The 16,947-nt window shown below is 39.8% G+C and overlaps 1 protein-coding gene and 1 long non-coding RNA gene across 15 annotated transcripts in view; one reads left to right on the plus strand and one right to left on the minus strand.

Moving 5' to 3' along the window:
* LOC129060092 (uncharacterized) overlaps window positions 1–847 on the minus strand; it is an 85,756-nt gene extending 84,909 nt beyond the window's left edge. For all 7 annotated transcript variants that reach the window (XR_008526511.2, XR_008526507.2, XR_008526505.2 and 4 more), the window contains exon 1: window positions 705–847. This is a non-coding gene — a long non-coding RNA (uncharacterized LOC129060092). The remainder of the gene's footprint in view (window positions 1–704) is intronic.
* PHACTR2 (phosphatase and actin regulator 2) overlaps window positions 1–16,947 on the plus strand; it is a 298,625-nt gene that overhangs the window by 158,292 nt on the left and 123,386 nt on the right. For 7 of the 8 annotated variants that reach the window (XM_063724674.1, XM_063724676.1, XM_063724677.1 and 4 more), the window contains 1 exon segment: window positions 13,894–14,061. The exons of the other annotated variant lie outside the window; for it this stretch is intronic. In XM_063724674.1, coding sequence (XP_063580744.1) covers window positions 13,894–14,061 — 168 coding nt within the window. 8 annotated transcript variants of the gene reach the window in all.

The following is a 16,947-nucleotide window of genomic DNA, read 5'->3' on the forward strand; positions in this document are numbered from 1 at the left end:
TAAATAAAAGTTATATTAGAAAAGGATTTTGGAATAAGCTGGTTGGTTTGATGGTGCCCTAATTGGATTCAGAGGCTTTCTGTATGTGTTTTATCCAAATCCTGCTGGAGCAACTCATTCTCTGGAATGCTTGCTTAACACACCTGTCATTTTAAAGAAAGAAACCAAAATAGAACATCTCGCAAGTGGGGCATCCTCAATAACTATGTTAGAAAAAATATAAAATCAACACTAAAGCCATCATTAGAAAAAATATAAAATCAACACTAAAGCCATCATTATTATAAAATTATCTTTTTTTAAAAAACAACTAGTGGAATTGTTTCTCTCTCTCAAGAGAATTAGGTGTACAAACCAAGGAATGTTAATCCTTTGCTTTTCAGTGGCTTTTAAATGGTTTCCTGTTTAATTTGAATAGGATATTTCTACCTTTTAGGCAATGCTATGAAACTAGACTAAACCTCTTTTGCCCTCAAACAATTTTACCCTGAATTTTAACTCATACTTTGGAGGCCATTTTGTGCTATGTCTGCCATGGGAACTAATGCTACAGTGCCACCGTGTGAGCCCCTGGGGTCCCCCACATTTCCTACTCACTACACACTGCAGGTCTACATTTGGGTGGATGGTTGTATGACTAATATCAGCCTCTCTCATAGCCTGCAAGCCTCCTAAGGGCAGAGATCTGATCTGTTTTTGCTTACCATTGTAGCCCTTCCTCTATAATAGCTGCTCAGTTAATTGTGAATGAATGTTTCCGTTCCACAGTGAGCACACTTTTCTACAGCCTCATTATTTTTGCAGATATCTCCTTCCACCTCTCCCTTGGATTGTCCAAACCCTGGGTCTCCTTGGCAACACCGTTGCCCTGGTAATTCTCTTTATTGGAGGCTCTGTTGTCCTTTACCTCTCCTATCACAGGGGGCATTGACATTGCATCAACTCCCCAGTGCTATTTCCTGCTCGTTTTGTGTCCAGTCTTGTGCATGCCCTCATTTAAGGCAGGTGCCGTCTGCTGAGTTTTCCTTCACGTTTCTTTGATGCTGTCATCTCTTGACTTCCTGGTCATTTCCTCATATTCACTGGATGAAGTTCAGACTCTCCCTCTCCACCCCAAATCTTGCTGTGACCTGAAGGAATTCAGTCCCCATACAGTCCCCGTGTGGCTGGTCTGACATCCTGGCTGGTGCAGCTCTGCAGCCCTTCTTCTTTCTTGCATCTTCAACACCCCAACACCCAGGGCTCCTTCTCCTCAGCCCATGAACCTGCTTGAGTGTCCTTCACACTTTATGAATTTAAAACAAACAGCAAACAAAACCTTTTTCTTTACTTGTTCATTCTCAATGCCAAAGAAATTCAACGTTCTTTATTGTGCAAAGCCCACTTGCTCCTAAACATAATCGTTCTCTAGGAGTTTACCCCTGGTCCTCAACAGCTGCTTTTGTTTAGAAGACTCCACCAAATAACTTCAACTCCAGCTTCTTGCTAGAGTGCCAGTAATGCATTTCTGACTGTCCGTTGGACAACTTCCCTTGAATGTTCTGCCAGCACCTGAAGTTCATGGTGCCTGAACACAAGCTAAAGGTCTCTCCTCCAAATCTTCTCTCTTCTTGACATCCAGCCATACCCTTGTAGAGGTTCAGGCCATGGAGTTCTCAGGCAGTTCCTCAGACTCCTCTCTTCTTTCTCCTCAATGTCCCTCAGATCATCCATCATTTCCAGTCCCTTTTCGCTCCTTCTCTCCAAGTTCAGATGCCTGGGTTGCTGCAGTCATCTCTTAACTGAGCTATAAGGACATAAATCTGGGAGCCTTGGGGACTCCGTATGACTAATTGACATAAATTCTTCTCCATGGGATGGATCTCCCAGCATCCTGTTTTCCATAGTACATGCCTGCAGGTTTCATGTCTGCCTTGGGGAGATTGTCCGGGATGCTGCATGTGGCCACGGTCTCTCCACAGATACCAGCCTTGGGGACTCTGTATGACTGCCAGGAGGCTCTTGGACATAGAGAGAGCGTTAGTCACATTATATATATTCTCTGGGTTTTTATTTATCCACCAGCCTTTCGACTTAAAGATATTGGTCTAGATTTAATGTGTTATTTTAATAATATTTGTGTTACATTCATCCTCAATGGGAATTTTTTCATAATTTTGTCTGAAACAAAATTTAGCCCCTTACTTAAAAACTGTGATATTTCAGCCAGGCGCGGTGGCTCATGCCTGTAAACCAAACACTTTGGGAGGCTGAGGTGGGCGGATCACTTGAGCTTAGGAGTTTGAGACTGGCCTGGCCAACATGGTGAAACTGCGTCTCTACTAAAAATACAGAAATTAGCAAGGCATGGTGGCATGCACCTGTAATCCCAGCTACTCGGGAGGTTGAGGCAGGAGAATCACTTGAACTCTGGAGCCGGAGGTTGCAGTGAGCTGAGATCTCACCACTGCACACCATCCTGGGTGACAGAACGAGACTCCATTGATTGGGGGCGGTGGGGAGGCGGGGGCGAGAGGAGAACTGTGATATTTCAGTATATTTTATTTTACAAATTATATATAAGGTCTACCAGCTTCTCCCCTAAAGTTCTGTGCCGACGCACATTCCCAGCATGAACAGGGTAATCATTATCCTATCATGGATGAGTTGAAATTCTTTCACTTGGCAGATTGTCCATTGGGGATATATCAGCTTTTTCTTCCTTTTCACAAACACAGCACACACTCTATATACCACGACCTGCTCCACTCCAGACTCCGGGAGTTGTTGTATATGACTAAACATCTACGGGGAACAAGATAGGTTGTTGGTTGATTCCTGTCACGTTTTTCCTCTCTGTAGCAAACATCTTGCTATTCCTAAGCAGTCATCCTATCTGTTCATAGAGACAACCCTTCCCTTGTAGCGATAACAGTGGCATTCAAAATGTAAAATGCTTTTATTTACATTAAAATTGATTTTCCATTAGCAAAGTGGCCCTTTGCCTACTCAATCAGAATTTCTGTAAACCCCAAATAAGAGCGACTTTATTTAATCTGTTAAATATCCTGTAGCAAGTCTTGGGGATGTTGTTCATGTCAGTGAATCAGAATGTCGTGCAGCTGCACAAACATATTCGTTCTGCAGGCCTGTTGGCCACAAGTTTAAACTCTGGAATTCTCTTGTCAGTGCTTGCAGGCAGATGGAAGTCTTTAGTAGCTTTTCCCTCTGGGAGTTTAAAAATAATGTCTGCCTCTGTTAAAAAAACAAGTTTAAAAATTGATAGTATCAAACTTCTAAAATTAATATTATGATAAATAAGGATTCTGTACAATCAAATTACTTTAGTCAGTATAAAGTATAGAGTACACTGCCTGCCGCCAGCATGAAATTAACCGTGATGACACTGGGCATTGTTTTAGACAGCAAAACAGTACCTGCCCTAACTCCTTGGATTAGCCCAGTAAGTGGCTGGGAGTTGAATTGAGTTACTACTCATTAGGGTTTATCTCTTGCCTTCTCTTAAAATAGAAATCCACTCCCACCCACTAGCCTCCTCCCCATTTTTGTACAGGGAATACTTGGGAGGTAAACTACCTGAGTTTAAATCCTGCTTACCAGCTGTGGGATCTTGCTAGTTGCTTGGTCTCTCTCAGCCTCAACTTCCTCATCTATAAAATGGGAATACTAATAGCAACTACTTCGCAGGGTTGTAGTAATGATGAAAGAGGCAGTATTTATAAAGCACTTAGAACAGGTCCTTTTTTTAGCGTAATAAAATATCAAGTAATAGAATAGGTCTTAATGTGACCTACAAGACTGATACACTCAGCACAAAGCAATATGAAGTCATAGAATTTTTAAAGTTGGAAAGGAGCCTAGAGATCATTTAACCTAGTCTCCTAATTTCAGCAATGAAAAATTGGGGTCCTAGCACAAGGTCACAGGGCTGATTAAGTAGCAGAGTTGGAACTAGGCTCCAACTCTCTTCTTGGCTTACAGATTACCATCCCAGTTGGGTGGTCAAAACCCAGAACAATAACACAGATTTATTGCTTGTCCTGATTGTGCAATGTCTTCTTTGCTTTTTTTTTTTTTTTTTTTTTGAGACAGGAGTGCAGTGGCATGATCTTGGCTCACTGCAACCTCCGCCTTCACGGTTCCAGTGATCCTCCTGCCTCAGCCTCCAGAGTAGCTGGGACTACAGATGTGCACCACCACACCTACCTAATTTTTTGTATTTTTAGTAGAGATGGGGTTTCACCATGTTGGCCAGGATGGTCTCGATCTCTTGACCTCGTGATCCGCCTGCCTCGTCCTCCCAAAGTGCTGGGATTACAGGCATGAGCTACAGCGCCCGGCCTGCTTTTTTGTTTTTTACAAATAGTCTTACTGCTATTTTAGAGCTACTAGGAGTGTTGCTGGTTCACCATGAGTTTAGCTATCATATGCCAATGGAGACAGCCTGGTATAGTGGGAAATAAGCCTGGATCAGGAATCAGGTGACCTAGACTCTTATCTCTTTCACTAGTTAACAATTTGGGAAGCCAGATAGCCTTCCTGGCTCCCAGTTTCCTTATATATATAGGGCTTTAATATATAGCATAATGTGAAAGTACTAAACATGATAGTTGTCCCATGGTGGATAACACTGTAACCCAGTGCTTTTATAAATTACATCGCTCAGAACTGCTGAGTGCTCTAATATGCATTGTAAGAATATATATACAACTTTTTTTTTCTTTTTTTTTTTTTTTTTTTTTTACAGAAAATAAACTACTTCTCTACCTTTAGTCTTGCTTCGGTGAAATTCTAATTTATCATGGCTTCAGGGCAACATCAAAAGATGGTGGAGAAGTAGATGAGCTTTCCCAGAAACCAAGTAAGGGAAAAAAGTTCCATAGATGAATCTCACAGACGTTCAGTGAAAGAAATACAAAAGATTATATTGTGTGATTCCACTAAGTTAAAGTTCAAGAAGAGGTAAAACAGGCCAGGCACAGTGGCTAACACCTGTAATCCCAGCACTTTGGGAGGCCCAGGCAGGTGGATCACTTGAGTCCAGGAGTTTGAGACCAGCCCGGACAACATGGTAAAACCCTGTCTCTACAAAAAATTACTAAAAAAAAAAAGAACAGGTAACACAAATCAATGCTGCTGGAGGTCAAAATAGTGGTTATCTGGGGGAATAGAGGTGAGAGGGTGGCTATTGATTTGGAAGAAGCATAAGGAGGCTTTCTGGGGCTTTGAAATGATTGATACTTTGGTCTGAATGGGATTGTAAGTGCAATATCATTTACATTCTGTCCGTATGCCTCGAAAAAATCTTTTTGGAAAATCTCCATAGTATTAATTTTAATGACTGTGGGAACTACTGATCTTATCCCAACTGCCTTTAGATAACTTTGTAGTTTCTTTCAAGTGATGGGGGAATGAAAATTGACAAATTGGGAGGCAAGTATGAATAGCAGGGTTATGAGCAATCTTCCTCCAGAGCGACTAAAATCCTTTCAATACACTCTAATATAGTAATGTTTTCACATTCTATTCTTTTTCTTTAAATTTAATTTCTTGCTTACATTCTGTTCTTTTACTCTTAGGGATTTAAAAAGATGATGGCAAAATAATATTTAAAATACTTTAGTCATGATTATTACCTTAATGCTGATTATTTTTAAAGGAACCATCAGCTGATAAAAAGCAATTTTCTTCTGAGCCAAGATCTTTTCTAACTCTAAAATTCTATTATTTTCAGATTTTTAAGTGAGGGAATACATTTATATATAGAAAGTTAAAAAATAATCTAAAATTTTTAGATTATTTAGATATTTAGATCGTTCCTTTAAAAATTTTTACATTTAACCATTTCACATGTTCAAGGACATGACTATAAATTTGTTTTAATTTTTTTCCGTAAATATGTATCATATGTCTCTGATGAACACAGTACTGATAATGAGAAGATTTTTCTTGGCATTACTTTAAAAGGTCAGCCAGCCTTGATTTATTCACTTCATGGTAAGTCCGTCATGGGTGTGTGTGTGTGTGTGTGTGTGTGTGTGTGTGTGTGTGTGTGTGTGGTGGAGGGATGTTTGGAATCTCTTCTCTGTGTATGGTTACACAGTAACTGTGGATGTATACCTCCTGATGCGTGCTGGAGCTGGGCCCATTGTCTACCATTTTGCAAGATGTTGAATACTACTTACCTTATCTGGATCCATCATGTGCTAAAAAGTGTTGAAACAGCCATTTAAATGTTCTCTTACTTATATTATACTGGGAATGAAAGTATTAGTAAAGGGAGAATTTTGGAGAGAAAGATGGCCAAGTCTGAAGCATATTACTTCCCAAAACTCTTTTCAGCTGAAATCTTTCCTGTTGGTAAAAGACAGTAGGCACCGAGGCCCCTTCGAGCTGACTTCCTCACTCCTAAGAAAAAAATCTTTATCCTCATTTACCTCCATGATAGCGAATGCCACATTTTAAAATATAAACTTGATTTTGGAGTAGTTTTAGATTTGCAGAAAAGTTGAAAAAATGGTACAGAGAGATCTTATATCAGCATGATACATTTGTTACAACCAAGGAACAAACACTGATATTATTCCTGTTAACTAAACTCCACAGTTTATTAGGATTTCAGTAGTTTTTCCCTAATGTCGTCTTTTTTGTTGTTCCAGGATGCATTCAGGATGCCATGTTACATGTAGCAGTGGTGTCTCCTTAGGCTTCCCTGGTCTGACAGTTTCTCAGACCTTCCTTGTTTTGAATGACCTTGGCAGTTTTGTTTTTGTTTTTGTCTTTGAGATGAGGTCTCGCTATGTTGCCCAGGCTGGAGTGCAGTGACGCGATCTCAGCTCACTGCAACCTCTGTCTCCTGCTTCAAGGATTCTCCTGCCTCAGCCTCTCCAGTAGCTGGGACTACAGGCACGCACCAGCATGCCCAGATATGTTTTGTATTTTCAGTAGAGACGGGGTTTCACTGTGTTAGCCAGGATGGTCTCCATCTCCTGACATTGTGATCCGCCCGCCTCGGCCTCCCAAATTGCTGGGATTACAGGCGTGAGCCACCGTGCCCGGCCTTGTTTTGTTTTTGAGACAAGTCTGGCTCTGTAGCCCAGGCTGGAGTAAAATGGCGTGATCTTGGCTCACTACAGCCTCCACTTGCTGAGTTCAAGTGATTCTCCTGCCTCAGCCTCCCAAGTAGCTGAGATTACAAGCGCCTGCTACAAAGCCTGGCTAATTTTTGTTTTGTTTTGTTTTTTTTTTTTTTTTTTTTTTTTTGAGACGGAGTCTTGCTCTGTAGCCCAGGCTGGAGTGCAGTGGCATGATCTCGGCTCACTGAAAGCTCCGCCTCCCGGGTTCACGCCATTCTCCTGCCTCAGCCTCCCGAGTAGCTGGGACTACAGGTGCCCGCCACTGCGCCCAGCCAATTTTTTGTATTTTTAGTAGAGACGGGGTTTCACCGTGGTAGCCAAGATGGTCTCGATCTCCTGACCTCGCATGATCTGCCCACCTCAGCCTTCCAAAGTGCTGGGATTACAGGCATGAGCCGCCATGCCTGGCCAGACCTTGAAAATTTTGAGATGTACTGGTCAGGTATTTTAGAAATGTTTCTCAATTTAGTTTTGCCTGATGTTTCCCTTGTAGTTACTACAGGGTTGTGGGTTTTGAAGTACCATTCTCCTTATATCATATCAAGAGTACATACTGTCAGCACAACTTATCACTGATGATGTGAACCTCGATCCCTGGCTAAGGTCCTGTTTGTCAGCATCTTCACCGTAAAGCCACTCCTTTCTCCTCTCTTTCCATACTGCACTCTTTGGAAGGAAGTCACTATGGATAGCCCACATTTAAGCAGTCAGGAGTTAAGCTCCACTTTCTTGAGAGAGGGTTATGTATATAAATTATTTGGAATTCTGTAAGGACTTACCTCTTCTCCCACATTCATTTATTCATTCAATATTTATCTACATGAGTATGGATTTGTGGATGTTTATTTTGTACTTTGGGTTATAATCTAATACTATATTTTTACTTTGTTGCTGAGATTATTCCAGCTTTGGCCTTTGGAAACTCTTGAGTGGGCTCCTCCCATTGGTTTTCTTTTTGAGCACTTTCTGGGACTACAAGATGTTGCAGGGCTCATCTAGAGTTTTCCATGCCCCAGCTCTAGAAGCAGCCTTTTCTGTAAGGAGGTGGTGTTTGTCTATTGGAGAATGCTATTAGAAACCAAGATCTGTGTGCTGGGCGTGCTCATTGCTACTGGGGTGTTACTGCTTCTAGACCTTCGGAGAGGACAGAGCTAGCAAATACATGTGTGTAAGCAAACCCATGCATATATACATGTCTATATTCATTTACTTATCTATCTGTCTACCTGGCCAAACATGGGGTCATGCAGATGTCTCCAACTCTCATCGGGGCTGCATGGATCATTCTAGCTTTACTCTCTCGCTTATCTGTAACTTCTGTCTCCAGTAGTGAGAAACCTGGCTTCCACCATCTGCCATTCATGTACTTCCTTGTTTGATCCCAATATACATGTTCAGCAGTTTCAGAATTTTTAAGCTGCACCCCGTGTGATGCCACACATTTTGATTCTTCTGTTCATTTTCTCTTCTTCTCCACTTGCCATTTATCTTACCCTTAAAAGGAAGATATTTGACCCAATCTGCTGTAAACTCTCATTAGCAAGAGAGTAAGGAACTCCTTTAGACAACAGAAGGCAAGGATAGCCACTTGGCTGCCTTAGAAACCATGATCCAAGCTCATCTGTGATGGCTTATACCATCAGTTCCCCCTGACCTCATCACTGGCTTATACCATCAGTTCACCCTAACCAGTAGTGGGTTGCTTCTGTGCCCAGATGTTGTACATCTGCCCTTGTTTAATGATAGCATATATCTTAAGCTATTGTTCCAATTGAGAGAGAGAAAGAGACCTCATGTAAATGTAGGCAATAAAGTTAAATCTTCCCTAAGCACTGTTCTAATTTTTCTTTGCCATATATTCTGTGGCTTTTAAAGGGGAAAGTGACAGAATTATAATAGAAATACAAAAACTGTAATAGAAATAAAAATATACACAGATAATCTTAATATTGCAAAAACATAATAAAGCACAAAACATAACAAAGCCTGGAAACCATATTTTAAGGAAATAAAGTTTGATATCCTTAGTGTTTTGTTTTAACTTTCTTAAAGCATACACAGCAGAGTGTTATCAAAGCATTATTTACCACACACGATTTCTCCTAGTTATTTTTGCTTTGATTGGGCTTCAAAAATGCATTCTCATTGACCTTCAGATATTTAAGGATATTTGGAGAAAAGTTGAGACCATGTTTTTTGCCACCTACTTTTTTTCCACAGGGCGGCTGTCAGTTTGTACGAAATTAGTACCAAGAGTTCTTTTATGGAGATCCTTTTCTAAATGGTCCTTCAGTTACAACATTGTGAGTTGGAATACTATGCCACATTTGTCTCAGTTTCTCAGTGCCTGAAATAATTATGTGTGGTGAAAAATTGATATCTGAAATATCATAACTATTAAATAGTATAAACATACAACAAACTCTATTAAGTAGATTCAATTTTTCTGAGAATCCCTATCATTTATTTATCAAATTTCAAAGGGAAGACTATTCAAACCTACAATTTATTTCATATGTATATTAGTCTGTTGTCGCACTGCTGTAAAGAAATACCAGAGACTGGGTAATTTATGTAGAAAAGAGGTTTAATTGGCTCATAGTTCTGCAGGCCAGCTTCTGCTTAGCTTCTGGGAAGGTCTCAGGAAACTTATAATCATGGCACGTGAGTGAAGGGGAAGCAGGCATGTCTTACATGGCTGGAGCAGGAGGAAGAGGGAGGGAGGTGCTACACACTTCTAAACAACTGGAATTCATATGATTTCACTCGCTATAGAGTATCAAGAGGGGATGGTGCTAAACAATTCATGAAAACTCTGCCACCATGATCCATACCTCCCACCCGTTTCCACCTCCAACACTAAGGATTACAATTTGACATGGGATTTGGGTGAGGATACATTTCTAAACCTTAACAATATGATAATTATCTAGCCTCATTTGTTTTTAGCTTATATGGTCACATTTGCACTGGGACTGCCTGATACATTTCTGTTTAAATAAAAAATAAAACCTGTATGTATTTTCTGATTTCTTAGCTATTGGTGGTGTGGGGAAATTCTGTTAGGGGTGGGCTTGTTTCAGTGGGAAGATAGACTGAGCTGTGTCATTTAAAGTCTCTACATTTGGTTAGCTAATGACTGTATTTCAAAATATGCTGTGTTTTAAAATGTAGAACTCAAGTGTGAAAAGGTAAGTTCTGATGAATGACAAGTTACTCTTAGTAACATAAAAGTGGATCAAAATTAACATTTAAAACAATCAAGAAATTTTACCTTTCATCTGGGATTTATGGAAAGTTTCAAATGGATTTTAATGGAAAACTGATCCACAAGAAAAATTATAGAAATATCAATAGCAATGCCAGTGTCCTGGGTATCTAAAGAGGAGAGTTAATATTCTGCCCGTACTACTCAAAAGCAGATGACAGTGGTCCTCACATTCATGATTTAAGAGAAGTACAATGGCACATCGGCCGACTGTGCCAATATATGGTTTCAAATTGCAAGTGTGGTTTATGATAGGGGAAAAATAGGCTGTTCTTAATTGCTTCAGAGGGAAAGTAGAATTTTTATGGAGCATCAGGGAACTGGATATGTGGGTTGAGAGAGAAAGATCCCATATATTGTAAGAAAATGAAAACTGGACATGTAGCCGCAGAGATGAATTTGAGATGGAAACTTTTGTTTCTATGTTCATAATAATCAGCCCTTTTGTATTTTGCAACATTTAAGTTGTTCAAAGTTAAGCCCTTCATGAGAGTTCAGCAGAAAGTCTTCATGAACAAGTAAAACCATACTCTCAGTTCCCCCCGGGTTTGCCCTCTGGTTCAAGGAGGGAAGTTGGACAGGAGTTGAATTGAAGTAATAAGTATTTTGCTCCTTTGCTCTGAATTAGCTTCAGAATGAGTCTGTCCCCTGTATTTCTATCTGTTGTGCTATGGCTGAAAGTAGGGGTAGGAACCACTTTCAGAAGAATCAGTTAGCATAGGACTTGAATCTCCAATTTTCCCTAGCAATGCACAGTGTCTGCCCATCTCTGCCCAGATAGTACCTGAAATTACAGTACCCTTCACTAGTGGGAGGAATAGGATTTATTCCTATTTGTGTGGAAGGAGAACTCATAAGAATTCAGAAATTGTCGTCTATTGATTGTCTTTCTTCATTCAGTTTGAGATTTTCCTGGTTCTTAGTGTGTCAGGTGATTTTCGATGGAAACTTGGACATTTTTGTATTATGTTATGTGACTCTAGATCTTGTTTGAAACCTTCGGTTTTAACTGGCTTTGTCTGACACCTCTATAGCAGGGGAAGCAGTGGGTGCCACCTTGTTGCCCCTACACGGAGGTAAAAATCCCAATTCTCCACCTGTCCTCTGTTGACACGATGTGTATGTGTGTGGGGTGTCCTTGTTACTGTTGGGCACAGGTGGAATTTCCAGATCCCCTTGTGGTCTCCCTTGATACCACAGTTGGGGTGGTCTTGTTCCCGGTGTGCAATGATTTGGCCACCTCTGTATTGGGGGGAAGGGGAGAGATACCCAGTTATTGCTGAGTAGGGATGGATGTCAGGGCTTCCTACATGGTCTCCACTGACACTGTGGAAGATGCTTCATTATCAGCCACCAGGCATAAAGGTGCTAGTTTCCTGCTTGGTCTTCTCTGACACCACTCTAGTAGGGGTATTAGGGGTCCTTTTCAGAGGCTCATGAGGGTGGAAATCTAGTAACTCCATTCAGCCTTTGCTGGCATGCGTGGTCACAGGTTCTTCTATGGTGCTCAGCTGTAGTAGAGCAGTTATTGTCTAAAAGTTTCTTATGTTGCTACTCTGCCCCTTTCCTGGTTATGTGGCTAGAGAGTGCAGACGTTTGTGGTCTGTGTCCATTGGTGTTTCTGGGTTGCTGGCTTCCAAGCTTGTTGGCCTTTCGAGGTTTCTGACTTCAGCTACGAGTCTGGGATATTTGAGGCAAAAAGAAAACCCAGGAATCTCACCACCGTGTTGTTTCTTGGGTTCCGAGGTCCCAGGCTTGTCTACCTTCTTTTGGCCTTACAGAATTTTCTTACATTTATATGCAACATCCATGGTTTTTTGTTTTTTGTTTTTTGGTTTTTTTTAGTTGTATTTAGCCAGAGGAATAAGAAAAAGTTAAGTTTAGGCTGTGTGTGGTGGCTCACGCCTGTAATCCCAGCAGTTTGGGAGGCTGAGGGCGGGTGGATCACTTGAGGTCAGGAGTTCGAGAGCAGCCTGGGCAACATGGTGAAACCCTGTCTCTACTAAAAATACAAAAATTAGCCGGGCCTGGTGGCATGCGCCTGTAGTCAGTCCCAGCTGCTTGGGAGGCTGAGGCAGAAGAATTGCTGGAACCCAGGAGGCGGTGGTTGCAGTGAGCTGAGATCACGCCGCTGCACTCCAGCCTGGGCAACAGAGCAGGACTCTGTCTCAAAAAGAAAAAGTAAGTCTGTTTTATCTTCTTGGAAGCAGAAGTCCTTGCTATTCAATTTTTGTTTTTATTTGTTTTACTATTACCAATATTAAGAAAGTTTTTTAAAATACGCAGAAGATGAAAGAATTGGTATCACGCCCCGTATGCATATCTACCAGCTGGATTCAACACTTAACATTTTGCTATATTTTACTTTATTGCACTTTTATCCATCTGCCTTTTCCATCTATCTATCCATTTATTATTTTTGACGGACATCAGTACACTTCACCTCTAAACACTTCAGCATACATGTCATTAATTAGACTTCACTGTCTGTTTACGGTTTTTTAAAGGTAAATTTTACATAAAGTGAAATGCAAAAAATTATAAATACCATTTGATGAGTTTTGGGTAATCCAACCATCGTTGAGATAATTTCCATCACCGCTATACGTTCCCTCAAGTTTCTTCTCAGGTCATTTCTGCCTCTAAGAAGAAACTACTGTTTTGATTTTTTCTTTTTTTTTTTGCCATCATTTCAAGTGCTATTTTATTGATGGAATAATATTATAGTTCATCCATTCTGGCCTGCTTCCAGTTCTTTGCCATTAAAATTTGATAGTTGGTGTAACATAAGTCATTGCTATCTTCCATCAGCCTAGAACACAGTGCAAGCAAGGCAACTTAAGATTTTGTGCATTTCTTCTGATTAATAAAATAGTGAAGACATACAAAGACATGTTTTTATCACACACAGTACCCAAATTTTCCACATATTTTTTGTTGTTAGTGTAGTTATCAGTTTCTTTGAAGCTCAAAACCTTTTTTGTAATAGAAGCAAAAGATAGTTTTAGCCTTGTAAAAATAGAATTAACTTCCTGGCACCAAATTTTATTTTGTGAAAGAGAAACCATGATTTTAACTACACCATAACTGTAATATTCATTACTGAGAATGTCAGACTAGTCTCTGGAGGAACAGCCTATTTCACAAATACTTAGAATACTCTATTCCTGTACAAAATATTGATGGGGTTGTTGCAGATGGATTCAGCTGTGTTGCACAGACACTCATTTGTCTGGCCCCATCTATAATGTAAGTCTCTTGCTTCTAGTCTGTTTCCCCAGAATGATTTTCTAAGTGGGCTGTAATTTCTGATTGACTGATTGATATGAGGGGAGTCCTACCAGCTGTGAAATGGGACAAATAAACTTTATGTGAGATTCCAATTAGAGTGGACGTGCTTACCGTTAACAGCCCAGGGACCAATTGATGATGTTGTTTTATTACAACCTTTTTTACAAGCTTTCTCTGTCTATATCTTTCTTTATACAGTTGACGGACTGGACAAAACTTCTATAGCAAACTCAGATGGCCCCACAGCAGGTTCCCAAACACCTCCCTTCAAAAGAAAGGGGAAACTATCCACCATTGGTAAAATCTTTAAGCCTTGGAAATGGAGGAAAAAGAAGACCAGCGACAAATTTAGAGAAACCTCAGCAGGTATGAGTATCATAACTGGTTAGAAGATGGGATAAACTGTAAAATGTTTTAAAAGGTAGAAAATTATGTTTTACAGTGTGTTTTTTCCCAGAAAAAAATTAATCCATATTTGAAATGAAATTCTTTATTTTAAGAATAAAATAAGGATGAAACAACTTAAGAGTTTGATTTGCCTTCTTTCTGTACTGACCTTGACTTTCTAATATATTCTTATTTAAAAATATGTATTTGTAAATTTATATAAAAAATGGATGGGTGAGGCGAGGGAGTGAAATAGTAGAAAATTATAAGTGGAAATGCTATTCATCAACATTGTGATGGCAGGTATCCATTTTTATATACACATGATGTTAGATATATATTTAGTTAGACTATACTATTTATATTAATATATAAATATTTAACGATTTAACTAGTAGACTATACTGCTATACACATAACATAATGTTAACGGTCTTGTTCGTTAATTAAATCTTTTTTAAAAATGTATTTTTTGATGTATTTATTCTTTAGGAAAGATTTTAGTGGCTATATGAAAGAAAAGTTTTGTTATATTTGATTTTAGATTTCTATCATATCCTTAGGACAAATAAATGGTCTCTGTCTTAAGAGAGTAGAGGCACAACCCTATTGGTGTGAAAATGTTTGATTGTTAATTTAGTTTGTAGATTTGTTAAACCTTAAAAGTTACATTGCTTAGTGCCTTTCATATCAACTCGTGGACAAAGTTGGCTTTAAATCTCAGGCCAGAATTCAGCCCAATTTAAACAAGTGTCAGCGTGAGTGTATTGTGTCTCAAATAGAAAAGTGTTTAGTAAGTTCAACGTTCCCCATGCTTACTGTCCAAGGCAATCCCTTCATGAGAATTCCTCATTGCACCACCGTCTAATATTGTTAGTGGATGTACAGGGTCACAGAGCATATCTTATTGGCCTGTACTAAGATAAGAGCTAGGGTTTTGTTCTAGAGCTGTGAAATGAAATTAAAAATACTACACACAATGCAAGGATATGGAATAGGAGCATCAAAGCTCCCCAAAGAAAGTGGTCTCGGATGCATTTGCAGCTGTATAGTTTATTTGAGCATTTTATATTTAACAAGAAATAATGATAAGCTACCTGGAATTTCTTTCAAAATAATCCTGGAGGAGGGTGAGGTAGGTAAGATTATAGATAAAGGAAGACTGGCAATGGGTTGTTTAAGCTGGGCAATGGGTCCATTGTGGTTATTATTCTCATTTCTCTGCTTACGGATATTGGAAAATTTCTGTAATAAAAAGATAGAGAAAGAAGAGAAACTTGGCTTAGGGGAAAATAATGCTAGTTTGGTTATTGGGTCCTCTTCAGTACCTAAGTGGCTTTCTGGGTTAGGGGGCAGTGAGAGGTGGGGGACAGAGTGCCGTGCTGTGTGAGGACACCCGGCTGGGTGACTTTGAACAGGTCAGTTCAGCCTCAGTTTTCTCGCCTGCAAAACTGGGGAGTTGAATGTGCTGAACTCGGAGGTGCTTCAGTTCCTGATTCTGTTGGTGGTCCCCAGAGACACCCTTACACCCTTGACTCCTTCCAGTCCCTGGCTGGGCATCTTGTTCTCCTCTGTTTTTTGGTTGTGGAAGGAACGTCACTGGTCTTCTTCAAGTGCCTGCCTCTCACATATGCTTAAGCATTGGGAGAATCTGGCCTTCATGTTACCAAGACTACCCAAGATGGGAACAGGGCTCGAGACGTAAGGTACGAAAACGAACGTATGATACAAAATGGTGTATCATACGTAAGTTTTTTTCAAATTGGAGAAAGATGTCATATCTAGAGGAAAACTGATATATTCAGTTGGTGCAAAAGTAGTTGCGATTTTTGCCATTACTTTTAGTGGCAAAAAACTGCAGTTACTTTTGCACAAAACTAATATTTGGATATAACCAAGAGAAAGTTATTTTCTTCTTTAAAAAATTATCTCAAGCAATGGAATCGAGCTGTTTGGGTATGATCAGGGCCATTTGCTGTCTGATAATCAATGAAGTACACCTTAGGCAAGACTCACAATATCTTGAGGTATAAAAGAAAGTTCATTTCTTCCAAGAAAAGTAACTCTTCTACGTTTGTCCTTCTCTTAAACTCCTGGGTTGGTATTCACATGGATATGAACCTTGTGTTCTGCTGCACAGTGATAAATACCACTTTTCCTAGTATGGGTTTCTGTTATAGGAATTCTTAATTGGTAGTAGATAGGATGTAACACTAATTTATTAATGCATTATAATAACATGTTTATTATTGTAGTGGGAGGTAAGAAGGGTCCCATTCGTGGCCCGTTTTGGTGGTCCTTGAGTCAGTTGTATTTTGGAATGCTCATTCTACGTCCAAAGGACATCTTGTCCTATAGGGCAGGCTGGGTTTATGCCCCAGCTTCCAGTTCTCTGGCCTTATTTTAAAGCAGAAAGTTTCCAATATCTTCAACTCTGATTTAGGCTATTCAATGTCTGGCTGTTAGATTCTAGGGCAGGAGAATAGGTCTCTTTTCTGTCCACTTCCCTCAGATATCCCTCTTCATTTCTTTTCTTCTCCTGCATGAGAGGTCCCACCTAAGCTCTAGGTTCTTCTATCCCTTCCCTATCGTTAAAACTCAAAATGGCATTTACATCTTTTTTTTCCCCTACATAATCATTTTTTCCCATTTTGCTTTGATTTGATTTGATTTGGTGGGAGGTGAGGATATAAACATCCTTCCTTTGGTTGGATTTTTATATATGCTTGTATCTCCCCAAAGCTAAAAGTACAAACGCCCTGTCTAAATAAACACAGTTGTTCCTCTAACTTCTCATAGTGTATTACTATCAAGACCAAACTTACTGAAAATCTAACCTATCTCTGCTGCCTCTACTTTCTTCCC

The sequence above is a fragment of the Pongo abelii genome, chromosome 5 (assembly GCF_028885655.2).
Source record: "Pongo abelii isolate AG06213 chromosome 5, NHGRI_mPonAbe1-v2.0_pri, whole genome shotgun sequence".
Classification (NCBI taxonomy): Eukaryota; Metazoa; Chordata; class Mammalia; order Primates; family Hominidae; genus Pongo; species Pongo abelii.